This window comes from Delphinapterus leucas, chromosome 3 (genome assembly GCF_059928025.1).
Source record: "Delphinapterus leucas isolate spDelLeu-1000000601 "Yukka" chromosome 3, BTC_Dleu_Yukka2, whole genome shotgun sequence".
Taxonomy (NCBI): domain Eukaryota; kingdom Metazoa; phylum Chordata; class Mammalia; order Artiodactyla; family Monodontidae; genus Delphinapterus; species Delphinapterus leucas.
The window spans coordinates 2,507,995-2,523,615 of record NC_143131.1 but is presented as its reverse complement, the minus strand read 5'-3'; the positions used below and the strand labels follow the sequence as shown (position 1 = coordinate 2,523,615).

Sequence of the window (15,621 nt, the reverse complement as noted above, 5' to 3'; positions counted from 1 at the left end):
ACATCTTTTATCCATTCGTCTGTCGATGGGCACTTAGGTTGCTTCCATGTCCTGGCTATTGTAAACAGAGCTGCAGTGAACATTGGGGTGCATGTGTCTTTTTGAATTATGGCTTTCTCTGGGTATATGCCCAGTAGTGGGATTGCTGGGTCGTACGGTAATTCTGTTTTTAGTTTCTTAAGGAACCTCCATACTGTTCTCCATAGTGGCTGTAAAAATTTACATTCCCACCAACAGTGCAAGAGGGTTCCCTTTTCTCCACACCCTCTCCAGCATTTGTTGTTTATAGATTTTTTGATGATGGCCATTCTGACTGGCGTAAGGTGATACCTCATTGTAGTTTTGATTTGCATTTCTCTAATGATTAGTGACGTTGAGCATCCTTTCATGCGTTTGTTGGCAATCTGTATATCTTCTTTGGAGAAATGTCTATTTAGGTCTTCTGCCCATTTTTGGATTGGGTTGTTTGTTTTTTTAATATTGAGTTGCATGAGCTGTTTACACATTTTGGAGATAAATCCTTTGTCCGTTGATTCGTTTGCAAATATTTTCTCCCATTCTGAGGGTTGTCTTTTCGTCTTGTTTATGGTTTCCTTTGCTGTGCAAAAGCTTTGCAGTTTCATTAGGTCACATTTGGAGCCACACTTTGAAAGCAGGAAACAGAGGTTTGGAGACGGGGTGGACAGACCCCTCCAAGACTGCGGTGGGAAAGCTGGGGGCTGGGGTGAAATCTCAGCAAGTGTTTCCAAATCCATACTCTTTCCTGTAGGAAAAAAAAAAAAATCCAATATAGGCAGGAGAAAGGGAACATAATGCAAATAAGTACAGAGCAGTGAAATTTACTCTGTTGCATTTATGCATTTTCACCGCTCTCTTGCCCTTTATTATGATAAGTAGCAATAGTTTGCAAGAACCTCCATTAACCCCTAAAGTCAGCTGAATGTGCTCTATGCATTTCCGTGACAAGCAAAGTAAATGTCATTTATGGCTCTGATTCTCAAGGAAACAGGGTGAAATGTTATCCCAAGAACAGAAATGAAAGGTGAGGATGTTGGCCTTACGTTCAGCCGAGCATATGGTTATAGCTTCCTGGGTTTGTGGCATTTAGACTGTAGAGCTTTTCAAACGAGCCACCCCTTCGCTCCACACCGGAAACCCTGCTCCTTCCGTGGGGTTGGGAATTGCAGAGCACAGGCCTGACACCAGGGCTCCTAAGAGACCTTGGGAGGTGGGCCCTGGCTCTGGCCTTTGTTTGATTCTCTAGAAGGATCAGTAAGTGCCCTGTTCCTAACAGCTGGCACCCGAACAGGCCGCGCTGAGGACGAGGGAACCAGAAAAGTTGTTACGCCTCCGTGATCAAGTGCTTGGGAGACCGTGCCAGGGAGCTACATGGCACATCTTTTTAGGTTACCCATGAAAATGATCAACTAGTGGTTTCCTGTGGGCATCTTTTTTACTTTGAGAGCACTTGCTGAGATTTCACCCCAGCCCCCAGCTTTCCCACCGCAGTCTTGGAGGAGTCTGTCCGCCCCGTCTCCAAACCACGTAACAGTACGTGGTTTCTAAGGATGATACTCAGAGTAATATGTTGGCACAGAAAAATATTTACAGTGTGGGCTACGTGGACCACAGCATGCCTGAGCGTGTGGGCAGCGCACATGTGTCCACGACAGGCACAAGAGACAAACCAGGAGGTGCCCCGAGTGCTTGGAGGGATAAAGGGTAGGGCCCCTGGAAAGCCCCTCCCACCCTCTTCCCGTTGGCTGTGCCCCCTCCTCTCCCAGGGCCCGCACAGCCCCGGGAGGCGGTCGGCAGGCTGGAGGGGACAGAACAGAGGCCCTCCCTCCCATGGATCCAGTTTCCATTCTCCAGAGTCCTGGGCCCTGAATTCCAGGAGGGAGGACTTTCCAAGGAAGGCGGAAATAAGGCCGTGGGCAGGGCTTTGTGGTCTCCGGGCGGGGGTGGAGCTGGGGGTGGCGGGAAGCAACGGCGGGGTCTGCTTTCAGGGCCGGGGCTGATCTTCGTCATCTACCCCGAGGCGCTTGCCACGCTCCCGCTGTCCTCCGTCTGGGCCGTGGTTTTCTTCGTCATGCTACTCACCCTGGGAATCGACAGCGCCGTGAGTAACCTCGGCGCTCTGCGTTCCGTGGGCCCGCCAGTGACAGCCAGCCCTCACAGGGCCAGGCCGGCCCCAGATGCCCTTGCGAGTCTCCCAAACCCCTGTGCCTGCACAGAGCCCCTGCGTGGGAGGCAGGGCCCCACAGTAACTGGCAAGGAGGCTTCAGACCAGCTCTCCCCTCTTCTTTCCCTGGGGGTGGAAGGGCACAGAAAGCCCCCTGAGAGTCCTAAACACACAGGCACAGGGCCGGGGGTAGCAGGGCCGTGCAGGAAGCCGAGGCAACGGGGTGACGGGACTCACAGGGCCCGGGCAGCCTGACTCACGCCTTCCCTGCCCCTCAGCCGCCAGGAGGAAGGGTGCCCGTGCGGGGTGGGAAGCGGAGGCTGCGGCCAGGCCCTCTGAGCATCCTATGGCGGCCCTGCGTGCGCATGGGCGCTGGCTCGGCAGGCGGACTTCCTCGGGCTACTCCTCCACGTGGCCTGCTGGGACCGCCAGCCGAGACCTCAGGCCCCACGTTCATCCGAGCTTCCTGGAAAGTGCGGAGGACCACGGATCCCCACCCTGTAACTGCTGGTCACGCGCTGTAGCCCTCCACCTCCATCTCCCCGTCAGCCTTGTCACCTGCCCACTGGGTGGGCACAGCCCTTGGCAGTGACTCCCATAATCGGCACTTCCTGGAGGAGGCGGTCCCAACAGAGCAGGGCAGGCAGGCTCCCCAGCTGGCCGGGTTTCGTGGGCGACACCCCGTCACGACAGTACTGAGAGTCAGGAGGACTTAATCAGTGAGGACACGGCCAGTGGCCAGGCCAGGTCCTCCCTGGGAGCGAAACTAAGCTGCGCTTGTGGGACAGACACTTGCTTAGAAAAGCCCAGCAGAGCTGAGCCTTTGTGGCGACGCAGGGGACGGTATCACGAGGGCCACGTAGCGCTCCACCCCCATCTGGCAAATCCTCACCAGGGGACAGGGTACCTACCCAGGTCCTCCCTCTCCAGTGGCCGTGTCTCCAGAGCAGCCCTTGCCGAGGGTGCATTCGGCACCCCAGACACCGTGCAGCTCCTGACTGTGCGCGTCCGTTGAGTTGCCCGAATGGGGGCCTAGGCGGGGTGCAGAGCGCCGGCCCCGCCCCCAGCGCTCCTCCGCCCTGTGTCGGCTGCAGATGGGCGGGATGGAGTCGGTGATCACCGGGCTCATCGATGAGTTCCAGCTGCTGCACAGGCACCGGGAGCTCTTCACTCTCGTCATCGTCCTGGCAACCTTCCTTCTCTCCCTCTTCTGCGTCACCAACGTACGTACCTGCGTACCTGCGCTCGCCCGCCTGACGATGTCTCATTAGCATTTGGTGTTGGGCAGCAATGGTTACTGCTGTCAGACCAGACAGCACCACAGCATTTCCGAGGGCTGCACCCCTCCAAACAATCCATGACCTGTAATACGCAGGTGGCTGTGGTCACACTCGGGGTGGCCTTGAACACACGCAGGGAGCCACGGTCACTCAGAGTCGCCATGGTCTCACGCGGTCCCTGGGTGCCTGAGCACTTGGTCTGGAGTGTTTCAGAACCTGGACAGCTCCCTGGGAAGAGCCCGTGGATTTGTGGGCCTGGAGGGTCAGGGGAGGCCTGTCGGGGGGATGCAGGACCCAGGTCCCCTCCCTCACAGAGGCCCTGCCAACTTTGGCATTTGCTTTGCCTTCATCTCTAGTCGCTGGGGAGGAGAGGAGTTTTTCTTTTTCGGAATAGATGGGTCCCTAAGTAACTGCTTGTGGACTGAATTTTAGTGATTCAAACAGCACTGTCTAGGGAGTAAACTAGAGGTCGTCTGTCAACTGAAACTGCAGGCCAAGTTTATGCTTTGGAAAGCGCACCTTCGTGGGCGAGGCGTGCCACACCGGGCACCCCGAGTTCAGCAGGCGCTCCCCTCTCTCCTAGGGTGGCATCTACGTCTTCACGCTGCTGGACCACTTTGCGGCCGGCACGTCCATCCTCTTCGGGGTGCTCATGGAGGTCATCGGGGTGGCCTGGTTCTACGGTAAGGACGGAGCTTTCCTCGGGGGGCTGGTGTGCTCCAACCGCAAAGACCCAGCCCCTGTGCCGTCACTGCGACCGGCCGGGCCGGCGTCCTTGGGCTTTGTCGCTGTGCTGCTTCCTTTTTGGCAAAGCTGCCCTGCTCTGTGGTCACCACACATCACAGAGGAGGCTTGGCAGCCAGCTGTTCCATGGATCAGTGAGCACAGCCTGGACGGCAGCCCAAAATCCTTACTGCGGTCAGAGCACTCGGTGTGGCCACATAGTCACGCTGCTGGTTCTTGAGGAGGAAGGATTTGCGAGGACGCTGGGACACTGGCTGGTGCTGGAGGCGAGGTCTCCGCACCGAGGTGGCAGGGGAACAGGCTGAGTGGGCTTCTCTCTGGGGACGTGCCACTAAGGCCCTCAGCTGACGGGAGGGGTGACGATGGTGTTCAGAGAGCCGCTGTTCAGCATCAGGCCAGAGCTCCTGACCCTGCGCGGACAGCACCACCTGGACTCCAGACCACCCCCCGCCCTGGTCCAGCGCTCTTTCGTGGATTAGGCCTGGGAGCCCCTCAAGGTCAGGGGCCTGCTGGTCAGCAGGCAGCCCCTGGAAGAGGCGCCGCCCAGCCTGCAGCCGTGCTCCCCGGCTCCTCCTGGGGCGCCTGCCATGTTTCCCGGGATGTCCTGCTGTAGGTTTGACAGCTGCAGACGCTGTGCCCTTTCCAGCCTGCTGCCCAGGCCCACCTTGCGCTCTCTCCATGTCTTTCCTGTGACGTGGGGTCATGATAACGGGCACACTCCACTGCATGTGTACGTGCTGTAGCCCAGAGCCGAAGGTCTGTGCTGTCCGAGAACCGCGGTGTCGCAGCAGCCCTGGCGCCACACGAGGGGGCCGTGGTCTCTGCCTTGGCCCTGGAATTACAACCTGAAAAGCACTCCAGCTTTGAGAGGCTTAACTTGGCAAATAGTCCCTATTCCAAGAACTCTCCCAATTATAGTTACTTTGCTACAGAAAAGGGAAATATCAAGCTCTCTGTGCCTTCGTTGGCACCTGGAATCAATACTTGTCTATAGCTTTAAATCATAGCCTCCCCACCCCAAAATAAAACCTCAGAGAAGGAGAGAGAATACTGCAAACGTACCCCACAGCCATGAGCGTGGGGCTGGCGGAGACGGGAGGGAGGCTGGCCCTGCAGGGACCAGGTGCTCCCCAAAGCCTCTGAAGACAGAGGTCACGCTGTTTCTCCGGACGGCGATTCACAGCCAGAACGCACCCACCTCTCAGTGCCCCCAGGTCCCTGTGGACGGGTTGGCCCGCCCTGGACCTGCTTAAGGGCCCAAGGGGCCCGGTGGACACGCCCATCTTTGCTGGCCTTTGGGTTCAGCGTCCTCCACCCCACTCCTCCAGGGTCCGAGTCCGGGATCTGCTGATGGGGTTGGAGTGTGAAGAGGGGATTCTGCAGGGTGGTGTAGCTCTGCTGTGTCCCCGCATGTGACACAGACTCGGCCAACCAGCTGCTGTCACATGAGCAGAGGCCAGGCCAGGCTCAGGGCAAGGGAAATCACTATAAGATCTGGAGAGAGCTGTGGCACACGGAGCTTCTAGAAGTAGCTTTCCTTACAAAAGAACGTTCACATAAACGGAGCGGACATTGTGACACATGCTACTACAACATGGAGGAGCCTTGAGGACATCATGCTCGGTGACATAAGCCAGTTACAGAAGGACAGATCCTGTAGGATTCCCGTGAGGTCCCCGGAAGAGTCAGGTTCACAGACAGGAAGTAGGATGGGGGCGTGGCATGGGCTGGCTGAGGGGGTGGGGGGTGAGCATTTAATGGGGACAGAACCTCAGTTGGGGAGGATGAGAACGTTCTGGAGGTGGTGGTGGTACTTGCACGACGGTGTGAATGTACTCAATGCCACTGAGCTGTGCACTAAAAATGGTTAAAGTGGTAAGTTTTATGTTATATATATTTTACCATGATTTTTGTAAATGAAAAAACAGTGATTACAGAGGGGAAGCAGGGATGGCCGTGGGCCACAGGGAGGAGGACCTGAGATGGGAGGGCGGAGGCCCCACAGGCCCCCTTGGGGTCATCAGTGATCCCAGTGTCACCACAGGGACATGCATCAAGCCCGGGTCAGCAAGACCCCTGGGCGGCTGGGTGGGGCGGCCTGGGCACCAGCGTGCAGCCCGAGCTCCAGGTCTGCTAGGGGTGGCCCGGGGCTGGTGAGGGCCCGGCGGGGCCCGCGTCTCGGGCAGGTGCCGTGCTGACCGCCTGCTTGGCCACCTCCCCGCAGGCGTGTGGCAGTTCAGCGACGACATCAAACAGATGACCGGGCAGCGGCCCAGCCTCTACTGGCGGCTGTGCTGGAAGTTCATCAGCCCCTGCTTCCTCCTGGTGAGGCCCCTCTTCCCCGCTCCCCCGCCACCCGGCCCAGCAGGGCCCACACACGCCCGATGCTGGGGGAGGGGCTCGGTGCTGCCCGGGGACCAGGGTCTCCACGGGCGGGAGTCAGCAGGAGGGCAGGCTGGCCCCCCACATCCTCTGGTCTCCTGAAGATCCGCCCCCAACTGGAGCCACTGAGAAACCACTCATGGGAGGCAGGGCTCCCACCCAATTAAGGCCCGTATGTGTCCTGCTCGGCCCCTGTGCTTGGAGGGCGTCAGCTGATCTCTGCCTGGAGGCCCGAGAGAAGGGTTAGAACCTGGGAAGACGGGTGCTCAGATGCGAGGCCGGACGGGAGCCGCTCCCCAGGGCTCCCCAGTAGCTGCTGTCGTCCAGGCCATGGGTCTGCAAGCTCGGGCCTGCGGCCAGGTCCACCCACCGCCTGTTGCATTGGAACACGGCCGTGCTGGTTCATCCACACATCCACACCACAACCTCAGAGCTGGGTGGCTGTGATCGAGCCCCGACGGCTCACGAAGCTGGAACTGCCTGCCCTGTCTGGTGGCCCCAGGCAGCTGTTCAGCGGCCGTCCAGCTCTGAGTGCAGAGCCCAGGCCAGCGAGCACCTCGTGACCTTGGCCCTCCTCCTGCCCAGCCAGCCCAGCGGCCCCCAGGGTGTTCACAGACGGGGCAGGGGCCTCGGGCAGCACCCCCTCCACCCCGAGGGCCAGTGAGAGAGGAGGCGGAGTAGGGGTGAGGTTCCCAGTTCAAGCCCCAAGCTCCCTGAGCTGCTCCAAACCTGCAGGGGCTGCTGGTCACCCCCAGCTACCCAGCAGCCTGGGGCATGTGACCTCCAGACCAGCCAGGTGTCCTGCTTCAACCCGTGTGGCAACCTATGAGGTTTACAAGGGACAGTGAGAGAATCCCCGCCCATCAGACTTAAGAATTGGAGGGATGTGCGCCCCCCAAGCACCCCCGCCCCATCCCGCAGCAGCCCCGGTCTGCAGAGTGCACACAGACACCCACTGCCCAGGTTCACGGCCTAGTCCCGTTGTGCGGGGGACCCTCCACTGGAGCCACCCGCTTGGTACCCGTGCCCCCAGCCGCCCCTGACCCCTGTCCCTCGGTTTCAGTTTGTGGTCGTGGTCAGCATCGCAACCTTCCGGCCCCCGCACTACGGAGCCTACATCTTCCCCGAGTGGGCCAATGCGCTGGGCTGGACCATCGCTGCATCCTCCATGTCCGTGGTGCCCATCTACGCTGCCTACAAGTTCTGCAGCCTGCCCGGCTCCTCGAGGGAGGTGTGTATCTGGACGGGTCTCCCTCACCTGCCCTTCCTCCCCCACCCCCGATTGTGAGGCCATCAACAAGGTCAGGAGGGTGTCCCTGTCCCAGGGCTGCTCCCGCCTGCTCATCTCTGCCCAGCAGGAAGGGCTGGAGGGGCCGGTGATCATGCCAGAGACACGTGGGCTGGTGTGGGGGTGGGCTGTGCCTGTGCGTGTGTGTGCCTGTCTTTGTGTGTGTGCGCGCCTGTCTTTGTGTGTGCATGTGTGTGTGCATGTGTGTGCCTGTCTTTGTGTGTGTGTGCACGCCTGGGTGCGCATGTGTGTGTGTGCGCCTGTGTGTGCCCGTCTTTGTGTGTGTGTGTGTGTGTGTGTGTGTGCCTGTGTGTGCCTGTCTTTGTGTGTGCGCGCACCTGTGTGTGCCTGTCTTGGTGTGTGTGTGTCCTCACGTGGGCACATACACGTGTGTCCTTGTCTGTGTGTGTCTCTGTGTGTGTGCACACATGCTCTACAGTGTGCAGTGCAGGTGGAAGGGCAGTGGTCTGAGGGTGGGGGTGGAAGCAGGGGACCCGCCCTCTCCTGAGGCCGAGTCCACGTGGGGCCGAGCAGGGCCAGAGGGATCCCCAGGTGGGCACCCCCGTGTGGGTTGGGGGTGGCTCTGGGCCTCGCAGTCGCTTGGGCAAGCTTCTGCGTCACCTATGAAGGAGGAGGTGGGTGGGTTGGGCACGGGGGTCCCTCTACCTCACATCTTGATGCCGGGATTCCTGGAAGAGATGGAGGGCACCTTTGCTCAGGGTCCACCGTGAGCTTGACGTGGAGACGAGCCTCCTCCAGTAGTGGCTACTTCGAGTTGGGCTGGACTTTGCTCCAGGGTCTAAGGAGACCCAAGCCATCAGCTCCCACATCGACAGCCGTTGACCAGGGCCCGTTCACCCCGCTGAGGCTGGGCTGGCACCCACCATTGCTCCTTGTCTTCTAGAAGCTGGCCTACGCCATCACACCCGAGAAGGAGCACGAGCGGGTGGACAGAGGGGAGGTGCGCCAGTTCACGGTGAGTGCCACTCTCCCTGCCGCTGGCTGGGGGCGGAGGCGACCTGGGTGGGTGACCCTCCTCCAACCCCAGAGCGAGGTGTGTGGTCAGGACGCCCGCGTCAGCTGTGAATGCTGCACAGCCAAGCCCTTCCAGGGCGTGGACACTCTGACTCAAAAGCTGTGTAAGGGGCATGATTTTAGGCAGGGGTGGAGGTGGGGGCCTATTGGGACAGAGAACTTCCCCTTATGCAGTTTGAAGGGTCGCGACTTGGTTGCAGGATGCTCTGTTTGTGCTTTGCTTTCTGTCTCGTTCATTTCAGCCCTGTCATTATTTCTCCCTTCTACTTTCATTGGTCTACTCTGTCATACATTTACTAACTTCTTAACTTAGACCATGGATCATTAATTTTCAACCTTTCTTCTTTTCTAACATAAGCATTCAAGGCTAAGAATTTCCCTCAAAATACCCTGTTGGCTGTGTTCCACAACTTTTTTTTTTCTTATAATTAGAAATTTTTGGTAACGTCTTTATTGGAGTATAATTGTTTTACAGTGTTGTGTTAGTTTCTGCTGTATAACAAAGTGAATCAGCTGTATGTCACAACGTTTAACACAGCATTTTGTGTATCATTTAGTTCTAAGCATATTTTAATTTTCGTTGTGACTTCTTCCACCCATGCTTAGAAGTCTGCCTTTAAATTCCCCAATATATGGGGATGTTTCATTTATCTTTTTGTTATTGATTTCTAAATTAATTGCATTGTGTTCAGACACCTTTTTACTCATTCTTTGGAGTGTATTGATACTCCTTTATGGCCAAGTACCTAATCAAATTTTATAAGTGTTACGTGTATCTTTAGATGAGATGTATTCTCCAATTGTTGATATGCGATTCTCCTTCTGTCCATTAGATTGAGCTTGTAACTGCGTTGTTCAAACCTTTTACAATTTTGCACATTTTAGCTCTGTTTAACCATCAGTAATCAGTAGATATTTATGGGATATCTGACCTTGAAAGCATATTTGTCCAATTTTCCCTTGTAGTTCTACTGGGTTTTGCTTTATCTACTCTGAGCCTGTTTTCTGGGACAGGTATGGGTTCAGAATGATCACATCTACTTGGCCGATCCTTGCTCCCATGCTGTGTTTTTGCTCTTAAAGTCCTTCTTGTCTGAGGTGACTACAGCTGCACTAGGTTTCTTTTGAGTTTACCTGAAATGTCTTTTGTGATCTTTTAACTTCCAACCTTGCAATCATCTTAACATTTAGGTGTCTTTTGCAAACCTCAAATACACTGGAATGCTTTAGTCTGGCAACTGGGCAGATTTAATCCATTTATATTTGTTGTGATCATTGGTACAGTTGGGCTTCATTCTTCTATTTTTTAACCCTGTTCCATTTTTTAATGTTTATTTTTCCACCTTATTATTGCCTTTTATGATTGATTTCTTGGTCTTTTTTTTTTCTTGTTCTACTCTTTCCTCTCTGTTTGGAATTTATATACTTTATTCTATTCATTTCATAGTTGTTTGTGAAATTGTACCATGCGTATTTCACTTTAAGTATAAAGTTAAACATTATCTGAACCCCCATCCTGAATATCACAAGGACTTAACTTTTCCTCCTACAGATTAATAAGCTATTATTGTCCAATATTCCATTTATGTCATTTTTAACCCACAAATTAGTCACTATTATTATTGTTGTTATTTTGTCCAGAAACTTCCCTGGACAAGTGTGCATGTCCAGTGTTTATTTGTTCACTCTACTCTTTGGCATATACGTCTTTCCTTTGAGGACCATTTTCTTGCCTTTCGAAGAAGCATCCTTCAGACATTCCTTTAAGGGGGTGTCTTAATAAACTTCCTCACTCTTGTGTGTCTGTGAATGTCTTTACTTTGCCCTTATTTATGACAGAGTTTCCACGGGCATGTGGCTCTCGATCAAGTTATGGTCTTTCAGCATTTTGAAGATGTTGGTTCTCCACCTGCAGCCCTGCAGTCCTGCTGAGACATGTGGCCCCATGGGGTGGGGTCCCCGGACCCGTTCCAGCTTCCTTTGCATTTGGTGCTGCGGTTTCCCTGTGATGTGTCTGCGCATAGATTTCTTTTATTTATATTATTGCAAAGCTATTATAAGTAGTTTTATTTACTTATTCCTCCCGGCATCTCTTGTGTGCCCAGGGTCTATAAATTCATGTTTTTTGTGAGTTCTGGGAATTTTGCAGCCCTACTTAAATCTTGCCCCTTGCCTCTCTGCTTCCGTCCTGGGCTCTGCCATATGAGGCTTCCCTGGCTCCTCCGGGTCTCATACTCTTTCAGGTGTGTTTTTAGGTTTTGTGTCCGGGTGCACCATTGTACATGCTTCCCTGGCTCCTCCGGGTCTCATACTCTTTCAGGTGTCTTTTTAGGTTTTGTGTCCGGGTGCACCATTGTACATTAGTCCACCCGTGGCTGTCTTTCATTTATTTAACCACATAACAAAATAAACCCTTGTGAACAACCGTACAAAAGTCCACCTTGATAGTAACTCACATCTACCTCCGTGTCTGCCACCCTCCTGCCCCTGAAATCAACACCACCTCAGTCTAGCTGAATATTTCCCACGCATTTTCTTCTGCACGGTTTTGTTGCATCTGTAGGTACTGCTCTATTCCTGAAAAGTAGACTGTTTGATTTCAGTTGTTTTTAAATTTATTGAAAGGGCATCACGCTGCCTGAGTCTTTGGGTTCATTTCTCCACTGTGCACGGTTACAGCACCGTACTTCATACTTCTCATACCCACAGTCCACTGAGCCTTTTGGAACTGTGGGTTTATAATTTTCAGCGTATTTGGAAATTTGGGGCTATCATTTCTTCCACTTTTTTCTGTCCCACCCCCTTCAGGGGCTCCAGTTACACATATTGTGGGCCACGTTAATTCTCTTCCCTCTGTGTGTTTTATTTTGCGTGCTTTCTGTCGCTTTTGTTCAGCGCACTAATTCTTTTCCTCTGCAAAGTCTAATCTGCTAATAATCCCATCCAGTACACCTATCATTTCACACCTTGTAGTTTTCATCTCTAGAAGTTCACGTTGGGTCTTTTTATGTCCTTCATGCCTCTACTTACCTTTTGGGACATGTGGACTGCAGTTATAATCACTGTGTAATTCCCTCACCTGCCAGTGTCCACATCTGTGTCTGTTCCGGGTCAGTGTCAGTTGACTTTTCTCATAAGGGGTTGAATTCTGCTGCTGCTTCACACATCTGGTCATTGTTAATTGGATTCCGGCTATTGTGAGTTTTACCTTGTTAGAGGCTGGATGTATCTGTGCTCCTTTACATATTCTTAAGCTTTGTTCTGGGTCGTCATTAAGTTACTCGGAGACAGTTTGATCTTTGGGGGACTTGGCTTTTAAGACTTGTTAGGTGGGACCAGAGCGGCATTTAGTGGGGGGCGGTTTCCAATGCTGGTGCAAGACCTTGGTGAACACTCTACCCGGCGCCCCGAGATCCAGGAGATGCTCCAGCCTGGCTGCGGGGCGGACACAGCTCCCGTCCTGTGAGTTTCAGAGACATTTCCCGAATCCTGCCGGGAGGGTGTCTCCGGCCTCGAGTGCCCTGAATGCTCAGCTGAACCCTCGGGTCCCTGTGCACGTGCCCAGGGCTCTCAGTGCTGCACTCGCCCCTCTGCAGCTCCATCCTGTGAACTCCAGCCGCCTTGGGCTCCCCAGCACTCACCCCACCTCATCAGGCCAGGGGTTCGCTGCCCCACCTGGGCGTCCCCTCCCCTGCTGAAGCCTAGATAGCCCCTCAAGGCCGCAATGGGGCAGTTGGACAGACCCCCCTGCTTGTCTCCCTCGGGGAATCTGTCCTTTGTCGTCTGGCCTCCTGTGTCTGAAAACCCATTATTATATATATTTTGTTCATTTTAAGCTGTGTCAGATGGTAGAATATATTCAATCCCCATTACTCCATCTGGACCAGAAATATCTTTTTTTTTCTTTTTGGCTGAGCCGCGCATCTAGTTCCCTGACCAGGCAGTGAAAGCACCGAGTCCTAACCACGGGACCACCAGGGAATTCCCTGGACCAGAAATACCTTTGTCTGTAGCTGTGGCCATTCACTTTGACGCTGCACATGGAAGTGTCACGTGTGCAGTTATGGAAAAGCGTCTCCATCACGTACCCCCTTCCTGTGTCCCCCCTTCACCGACAGTCACATTGTCCACGTCTCTGGAAGCAGCAGTTGGCCTTGGAACTGTGCAGCACCATACGTGGCATCTGTCACTTTTTAAACCATTTCTTACACAGCTGCCCAGTAATCTGAGGATCACACAACCTCTCTGGTCCATGGGGATCTGAACTGGAGTTTCCGGTTCTTGCCGACCCACCCGGGGTGGCTGCTACCTGTGTTTTCTGCCCTCCTGGTTGCAGCTTCACGGCCTGATCTCCACCTGTGGGGACTCTGAGAGGCCCCGTAAGCACACCTTCCTCTGAGAAGGTCGCCTTCGGCTCATGTGTGGCCAGGACACAGGGCCACTTCACCCCCGGGGGCGGGTCTCAGCTGGGGCCCCAGGTGTGGCCCCCCCGGCCTCAGCACTGGTCTGGGGCGTCCCTGGTCAAGCCCTCCCCTCTGGCTGCCCTTTGGCTGCTGTGTGGGCGTGTCCTAAACAGGTTCTCCCGATGGTGACGGAGGGCTCTGCGGTGGGACCGGAGGCAGCATCTTCCTACCCCCGGTGTGGCTGTGTCAGAAACAAGCCCTGCCCGTCTTTGTCTGGAAACGTTTACAAAACACGGTTCTTGCCATTTAGTGTGATGGAATGGCTTGTGCTCAAAACGAAGCTGAACTAACAGCTGGGTGATAACAGGCGATGACATTTGTGGACAACTAAATAGAGCCCCTGTCGGTCTCACCCTTCCCCAAGCGGTGAACGAGGCCTCATCCCCCACCCACAGGGTCACACAAAGCAGACAGCTCCACGGGGTGCAGGGTTCCACTGGGTCGCGATCAGAGGCCCCAGGGGGCCAGGGGCGTCGCAGGTCACGTGCGAGCCAGTAGGCGAGAGCTCCGGACCAGCCCAGGCACGCTGGCACCCAGTGTCTGCCCAGCAGCTGGTGCCACACTGGCCAGGGATGGCAGAGGCCGCTGTGCCTGCCGACAACATCTCTTTGTGAAGTGATGACTTGTCTCCATAAAATTAAAAAGGGCGTCAGGTCTGTGGTGCCCCAGGAGCAGTGCTGGGCCCCCAGCCGCCCGCTGGGCTCAGGGATCTCCCAGCTACAAGCCGGGCCGCCGGCCCAGGAGCTGCTTTTATCCAAGGAGCTCCTCCCTTCACGTCTGAATAAGCCCTGTTTTCTTTCCAGCTCCGCCACTGGCTCGTGGTGTAGAGGGGAGTGGAGGAAGGAGACCCGCAGGGCACCATCCACGGCAGGACAGAGGCAACGAAGAAGGGAAATCTGAGTTTCGAGAGAAAGGAGGGCTGCTCCCACGCCGCAACTTCTGCTTCGCTGGACACACTCAAGCCCTTCCCCTGACTGGTCACGCCCTCTGTGCCACGGGGAGACGACCCTCTGTCCGCCGTGTCACTGTGTAACTTCCCTAGTCTGTGCCCGTCCCGCAGGTAGAAACGTCTGAGTCGTGTTCTGTGCGTTAGAGCTGCTCCCTTCTCCCGTGCCCACCCCAGGGCCCCCTGGAGCCCACAGCTTGCTGTCATCCATGTGTGCAGGAGAAATACGATAACTATAGATTACAGATTCTCTGAGAATCCCAGCGCTCACAATAGCTTCTGGGATCCTTTGTTTTGCTCGTATTAAAAATACCGAGTGCCATGTTTCGCCTAATTGTGCAGAGGTGAAATGGCGGAAGCCATACGAAAGGTGACGAAGTGGGACCACGTGTCCCCACGTCACACAGGTCTGCTCAGAGCCCACGGAGGGCCAGGGCCCGGGTGTGAGATGGGGGTGCTGTTTATTTCCTTGTAGCTACAAGAAAACTCCATAAGGTGCATGTGGGCTGCCACCACTCCTGCCCGACGTGGACCCCCAGCCACGGAGAAAGTGAGCTCGGCACGAGCAGGAGTGCGTCCCCCGTGGTGGTCCCCGACCATGCAGAGCCCCCGAGGTGGCAGCCTGGAGCCCCGCAGTCTTGGGAGGCAGACCCCGCCGGAATTTTCTCTGAGGCACGTGTCACGTCAGGAAGAGCACTTGTTTCCTCAGGGAACGGCTTTTAGAATCGTATTGACATGGGAATCAAGGCCAGTTCTCAGAATGCAGGGCTGGTTTCTGAAATCTGTTTGCTGACGTTCCCGTGGTCCTTGGCGAGGGTGTTGGACCCTCAGCTGAGAAATGCTCCCAGCACTGCCGTCCTGGAGGGAGCACGGCCACAGTCCAAGCACGTGCTGCTGGGCCGCAGGAGAGGCACTGCCAGACAGGCCCACGGAGGTTTCTTGGCCATCCCTGCGAATGGACCTCGGCCCAGGCCTGTGGAACCGGCCGCTCAGGGGAAACCAGCTTGCGGACCAGAGCGCGAGAGGAATCGGGCCCACCCTGTCCTTCCCAGGAGTGTTGAGCACTCGTGTAGAAAACCCACGTTGTCCACGTCCATCTGTCTCACAGTGGCCTCTTGTGTGGTCGTCACCAACAATAAAAGAAACCCATGGGAAAACGGCCAGGTTCCTGCTCGATGTCGTTTTGTGCCAGAGGCTGCCTCGGGCCCCCCATCCCCCTCCCTTGAGAACCTGCCTTCACTCACCTCCCCCTGGCCAAGAGCAAGCACAGCCCCTCCCAGGTCCAGTGGGCTTAACCCAGA

The 15,621-nt window shown here is 55.3% G+C and overlaps 1 protein-coding gene across 1 annotated transcript in view; it reads left to right on the top strand.

Annotated features, from left to right (window-relative positions):
- Positions 1-14,321, top strand: part of SLC6A3 (solute carrier family 6 member 3) — a 34,923-nt gene extending 20,602 nt beyond the window's left edge. Inside the window, exons 9-15 of the mRNA XM_022581333.2 lie at positions 2,007-2,119; positions 3,277-3,405; positions 4,046-4,145; positions 6,431-6,531; positions 7,652-7,819; positions 8,781-8,852; positions 14,178-14,321. Coding sequence (XP_022437041.1) covers positions 2,007-2,119; positions 3,277-3,405; positions 4,046-4,145; positions 6,431-6,531; positions 7,652-7,819; positions 8,781-8,852; positions 14,178-14,201 — 707 coding nt within the window. The 3' untranslated portion in view covers positions 14,202-14,321. The remainder of the gene's footprint in view (positions 1-2,006; positions 2,120-3,276; positions 3,406-4,045; positions 4,146-6,430; positions 6,532-7,651; positions 7,820-8,780; positions 8,853-14,177) is intronic.
- The last annotated feature ends 1,300 nt before the right edge of the window (positions 14,322-15,621 follow it).